Here is a 6,438-nt window from a genome sequence, read left to right as displayed (position 1 = left end):
GTCAGAAAATTTCTCCTTATTTCCAGGTTGAATCTCTCCTTGTTCAGTTTCCATCCATTATTCCTTGCCTGGCCTTCAGGTGCCTTGGAAAATAGCTTGACCCCTTCCTTTCTGTGGCAGCCCCTCAAGTATTGGAACACTGCTGTCATGTCTCCCCTGGCCCTTCTCTTCACTAGACATACCCAGTTCCTGTAACTGTTCTTCATATGATTTAGTTTCCAGTCCTGTAATTATCCTGGTTGCTTTTCTCTGCATTTTTCCAGAGTCTCAACATATTTTTATAGTGTAGTGACGAAAACTGGATGCAGTGTTCTAGGTGTGGTCTTACTAAGGATTTATAGAGTGGTATTAGTACATCACTTGATCTTGATTGTATCCCTCTGTTAATGCAGCTTAGGATTGCATTGGCTTTTTTGGCAGTTGCTGCATACTGCTGGCTCATATTTAGCTAGTTGTCAATGAAGACTCAAAAGATCCCTCTCATAGTTGCTTCTATTAAGCCTAGTTTCACCCAGTCTATATGCATACTTTAGGTTTTTCTTGCCTGTGGTTTTTCTTGCCTAACTTTACTTTTCTCTACATTGAATTTCATTTTGTTAAATGGGGCCTAATGTTCAAGTCTGTCAAGATCCACCTGGATCTTGAGCCTATCTTCTAGGGTGCTAGCTATTCCTGCCAGATTAGTATCATCTGCAAATTTGGTAAGTTCCTCTTCTATTCCCTCTCTAAGTCGCTTATTGAAGAGTACTGGGCCCAAGATGTAACCTTGTGGTACCCCACTGCTTCCTTCCTTCCATGGAGACATAGACCATTAAGGACTCCTCATTGAGTATGGTTTGTCAGCCAGTTAAAGGAGGGAAAAGTAGAACTTAGGGATTTTGGCATGCAATTTTCAGTTCTGGCTTTGCACTACTGCAATACAATTGAACTTACAATTGAACTTACAAATAAACTATACCTTTCTTAACAAATGGAGCCAAAGATTATTCTATTTAGAGGTTTAAATTGTGGCAGATCCAACAGTAAGCCAGAACTGCATTCTTTCATCCACCCAGAGGATTAATCTACCATGGGAATTTTGCAATCTTTAGAACCATGCTAGCTCTGGTGAAGATCAAGCAGAGCTGGAAGGCGGGGAAGAATTTGTGACAGGACTGAAGAACAACTGCAAAAGCCCTGACTGGGGAGAGGAGCTGAGGCTCCTCCAACCTGGAAGAGCAACCAGCAAACCACAGCTGAACCTGGCGCCTGCCCTAAGACAGCCTCATAGAAGCCAGTACCACTGTCCGGATCCCCTGAGAGATGGAGTAAGTCTCCCATGGTGGGGGATTGACCCCAATGGTCATTTGGCATCAGAAAATTGGAAGAACCACCAGTAGGGGTGACCATCAGAGGATCCAGGCCCAAGCCAGGAGGGCAGCACAACCTGTGGCAAGCCTGGAGAGGGCTCCCAATGTGACAGTCAACCAGAGGGTCGAACTCATCAAAGAAATGCTTTCCTCAGTACAGATAAAGGGTAGGGAAAGAAGAGCTAAATGCCAGGTGTAGTACATCTAAGGCTCATTATCAAATCAATAACATGAAAAATGAAATTTGAGAATCTTGCAAATTGTGAGGAGAATAAGAGCTCTTTGACAATGTATTATTATCTGTAAAAAGGGTTTCCCCCCCCAATGAAAAAAAATTGGGGTGTGTGCGTCTAAAAATCCCTTCTCATTCATTAAACTATCTATTTCTGTTCTCTGTCTCACTGAAATATTGTGCATTAAAAATTGTGCAGCCTGCTATCAGAATTGCAGAATTGAGAAAATTGCAGAAGGCTGAATTTGGCAGAAAATCCAAAGGAATAACATAGCCCCTTTCCAATAAAAAATACTTTTTATTAAAAGGCATAAAATTTTGTGAACCGCAGCACACTTAATCAAATGCATGTTAAATTGATGCAGGATTTAAACTGGAAAAAGGAAAGATCGGGAGGAAACATCCTTATGTAGATCCAGGTTAAATATGAGACAAATTGCTCAATTCCTAGTCACAAAGTGAGAGCAATCAAATCAGAGAATTGGCACTAAAATCTTGAAAAGAGTGGAGAGAAAAACAGCGTCAGAGCGAGACCCAATTTGTCTGGGTTGCAAAGACCTGTCACTGGGAGTGTAAAGTGAAGTGCAAAAGAAATCATACTCCTTTGCCAGAAAAGGCCAATCATGCTGCAGAGAAGAGGAGGGGAGGCAACTGGTACATGCTGTCAGAGGCCAAACAGGCACAGCCAGAAGCAAACAGGGAGATGAGCCAACCAGCAGTCAAAGGAGATGTGCAATCTGCTGAATCTTCCTCCTCATTTATGTAGGGCAGCGAGGCACTGCAAGTCTCAGTGGTGGGCAAAGTTCTGTCTAGCAGGAACAACTGTTGGACTGTGAAGCTGATGCTTCCTTTAGGGCAGTGTTCTTGTGATTGGCGCTGTTCATGCCAGAGCTTGCATCCAGGCTCTCATTCATCTTCTCACAGATTATGTCTACCAAGCGCTCAAAGACCTGCTTGACATTGATATTATCCTTGGCACTGGCTTCAAAGAATTCTAAACCTGGAAGGAGAAGAAATGTTAAAAAAAGAAGAAGCAGCCCAAAGATGGGAGGGGAGAAAGAGAGGGGAGGGAGGGAGGGAAGGAGGCATTTCTTGTTTTGTTGGCTAGGAGATTGAGGGAGCAATCTAATCTGGAGGTGTTCCTATATAAGAGACAAAACAAACCTAGTTCATCAGCAAGTCTCTTGCCATCTTCAGTGGGTATTACTCGATTATCCTCCAGGTCACACTTGTTCCCAACCAGAATCACTTGAGCATTATCCCAGGAGTAAGTCTTGATCTGAGTTGCCCTAAGAGAAGGATATAGAAAATTCTGGAATGGATTTGCTATTGGGTTTGTAATTTCACAGTTACCTAAAAAGAACAGTCAGTGACAGTCAAGGCAGAATAATCATCCTCGTTTCATCAGTTCATATGCACTATTATTTCCACCTTTTGCAAAAAGGAACAGTGTTGATTTGAATGGTGGTTGCTCTCCCCACTTTCCCTAATTGACAGGAATGGGGAAAAGGAAATCAGAATCCTTATTGTGTGCACACACCCAGAATGAGATACCAATTCAAAATATATCACTTGGCTTATTCAGACAGGAAGGTCTTAACTCTTTTTAAGATGAGCTTTTGAGTTTATGAGTTACAATAATTCTGGAAGCTCTTTTTAGAACTGTAGCGGACTAGGGAGAAAAAAGGGTGGATGGGTAGCTGAGGAATATTATCAGAAGGAAGGTAATGTGACAGAAAAGACAACTTCTAAAAAGAGAAGAAATGGAATGACAATCCTAATTTGGACTTTGAAGAATTTTTGGAAAGTTGTGTTTTGTTAAAGTAACTTGTGCAAGCAATGACTGGAGATATTCTTATCATTGTTGTAACCATTTCTGGCTTGTGGAATAGTTTGTAGAAGAATTGTAGCTGTTCTTGTTCTGTTTTGAAGTGTTTGGTGGGTGGGAGGGGAATGTGGTTAATTATTATATGAAAAAGGAAGAGCTTGGAATTCAGTTAGCAGGTGTTTTGATTTTATGTTTTTATTTAGTTTGTTTTGCTATTGTTAGATATTGGGGAGATTATTAGTGGGTGGGCCTTCAGTTTATTTATGGATTATGTATTCAGGAGAGGGAGCAGTGAATTGTTGGGTGGAATATTCTGGGACCAGCGATGGTCATTTCAGAACAAGAAGCTATGAATTAAAACCAATCAAGAAGAGAACCAATCTAGAAGTAAGGAGAAATTTCCAGACAGTAGGAACAATTAACCAGTGGAACGGCTTGCCTCCAGAAGTTGTAGATGCTCCGTCTCTGGGGGTTTTTAAAGAAGAGATTGGATAGCCTTTTGCCTGAAATGGTATAGGGCCTCCTGCTTGAGCAGAGGGTTGGATTAGAAGACCTCCAAGGTTCCTTCCAGCTCTGTTCTGTTCTGTTTTATTCAGGCATAAGTGTAAAACTCTTCTGTCAAATGGGCATTTGTTATCAGAAACCAGCAAAAAACATTGCAACTCATGGTCATGTGACTGCAGAACACCGCAACCAGCTTTAAATGTGAGCCAGTTACCAAGTGCCTAAAATGTAGTCATGTGTCTGCGGGGGAGGGGGGGGAATGGGACGACAGCACAATATTGTACAATAGCCAGAAGTGCTTTACAGGTTGTAAAACTCTCTTTCTGAATCTGTCATAACTCTGAACAGTTGTTAAATTACTAGTCAGGAGTTGAGGTCTATTTGTACAATGGGTGTGTGTATCCTGATTGCTTTATAATGAGTCAGTTGATAAAAGCCATACAATGTCACCTGTTCTGACTGGTAGTGTTATTTTGGGCCCTGATATTTCACAGGCCTGTTGCTAAAATACTTTAATTGGAGATGCCAATTATGGAACCTAGGAGTTGCTGTGCAAATGAAACATTGCTTTCTAACTCAGCTTTTAATGTACTGGTAAGACATTCTGGCCCTGAGCAAGTTCCTGAATAGAAAGATGGTTGTACCTGTAAAAAGTACATTACCAACTCAGCACATTTCTAAGTCTGTTTTCCTAGTCCGTAACTGGAAATCACCCCCTTGACAGAAAAAGTCCTTGCTCCAACAGGATTCTGCACAGCAATCCTTACCAGTCTTGTACAGCATTGAAAGACTCCTGGTTGGAAATATCATACATGAGTAAAAAACCCATTGCTCCCCTGTAGTAGGCTGTTGTGATGGTCCGATACCGCTCTTGGCCAGCTGTGTCCTTAGAAAGACAGAAACAGAAAAAGGATCAATTAAATGACTTCCCCTTTCAGACAAAGCCCCCATGTATTGTTCCTTATCTAACTACTTGCTTTGTCAAGCTTTAAAGTCAATTTCATCTATCTTTTTTTCATTATTATCAGAAATTTCTCTCTGTGATCTCCCATCTTGCCTACTTTTATAATCAATCAACCTATCAAACAGCATCCCTAGTTCAACATAGTTCTTTCGGCATTGATACATGAATCTTTCCATTTTTCAGATTGGCATGCCGCTAATAGATGCAAAGTATGCCCAACCTCATTCAATCTCAAAAGTTCAGAAATTCTTCTGGGGGAAACCTATAATCTAAAGCAATTCTATTTGTTCATGGTTTCAAGCAGAAAACATGACAATAATAATAATAATGAAGTGAGATGAGGCCACTTACAAAGCACAGGCACCGAAAGGCTATGGAAGAGCAGTCTCTCTTCTGCTGCCCAGCCTTGGAGACTAGACTCTTCCCTGATTCTCCTGACATTTGTTCCTGTAGCCCAAAGACTCACTGTTACTGTGGAAACCTGTGCTTACTCTGCAGGGCCCTGGCATATGGTCTCCTTTTACACTCATCTCTGGTTGAGGACAATATTTCTATGATGGCCGTGATGTACATAAGGGTTGGCATTTGACTCTAATTAAAATTTAAAGAGATTGAAAGCTTAACGGAGCATTTAAATGAGGGAAAAGAGGACAGCAAGCTGGAAATGGGTTGCTTCTGGTGCATTATCAAAGGCTAAGGGTAGAAAGGACAGCGAGTTCCTGACCTAAAAGGTTCACTAGTGTGGAAATGTTTCCCCAGCGTGGAATTGTTATCAGAGCACAGACCATTAAAGCAACAAGAGAAACAGACATTCTTGTTGATACTTCAGTTTTGAGGATTTTGGCCTGAGGGCTCTTTTGATGGAATAGAAAAAAAGGGTATTCCAGGCTGCCCTTCCCACCAAAATAACCACATGGAATGAAGGCCAACCCCAAAATTGGAAAAGACAGAGAACTATCTTTTCAGCCTTGTAGGACAGTATGCAAATGCACAGATCCAAAGAGAGTCATACTTTTTTCAGAAGCAGATGGTGCTATCTCCAATTTAAAAAGCACCATTAAGGACTGCAGACTGAAGTTATAGACAATTAGCAAATTGCATACAAGACGTATGGAATGACCCCACCCAGAGCAGACTTCCTCAGCCTGCTGCTCTAATGCATTGCAGTACAATTCCCAGAACTTCTTAGTCATTATAATGGACCCTCATAACAATGTGGCACAATGTGGTATATAATTACTAGCATTTTTTGGAGTTGACATCTACAATGTGCCTCAAGAACATCAGCATTAATCATATTCTATTAAGATTAGAGACATCCACTAAACAACTACAATTCTATATATAATTATCTAATACAAACATTATTCTAATACACTTATAATGATTAGCATGCTTTTTAAACCTATAGAACTTTGAATAAAAAATCCCCATTACCTTATATTTATCCATACAAAATCTATGTCTATAGGCAATCCACTAATTGTCAGAGTATATTCATGATCTGGAATAGAGCATGGTAACAAGACCAGCCAATGAATAAGCATAGCAACTAAATCAG

General features: G+C 40.8%; 1 protein-coding gene across 2 annotated transcripts in view; it reads right to left on the bottom strand.

The window, feature by feature from the left end:
• Positions 1 to 1,859: 1,859 nt before the first annotated feature.
• Positions 1,860 to 6,438, bottom strand: part of RAB3D (RAB3D, member RAS oncogene family) — a 30,383-nt gene continuing 25,804 nt past the window's right edge. For both annotated transcript variants that reach the window (XM_026679629.2, XM_087957079.1), the window contains exons 3-5: positions 4,681 to 4,799; positions 2,746 to 2,870; positions 1,860 to 2,581 (exon numbers count right to left, since the gene is read on the bottom strand). In XM_026679629.2, coding sequence (XP_026535414.1) covers positions 2,391 to 2,581; positions 2,746 to 2,870; positions 4,681 to 4,799 — 435 coding nt within the window. In that variant the 3' untranslated portion in view covers positions 1,860 to 2,390. The remainder of the gene's footprint in view (positions 2,582 to 2,745; positions 2,871 to 4,680; positions 4,800 to 6,438) is intronic.

Source organism: Notechis scutatus, chromosome 2 (genome assembly GCF_049901735.1).
Source record: "Notechis scutatus isolate UNSWTSFEM ecotype Mainland chromosome 2, rNotScu1.2, whole genome shotgun sequence".
NCBI lineage: Eukaryota > Metazoa > Chordata > Lepidosauria > Squamata > Elapidae > Notechis > Notechis scutatus.
This window is presented reverse-complemented; position numbering and strand designations above follow the sequence as displayed.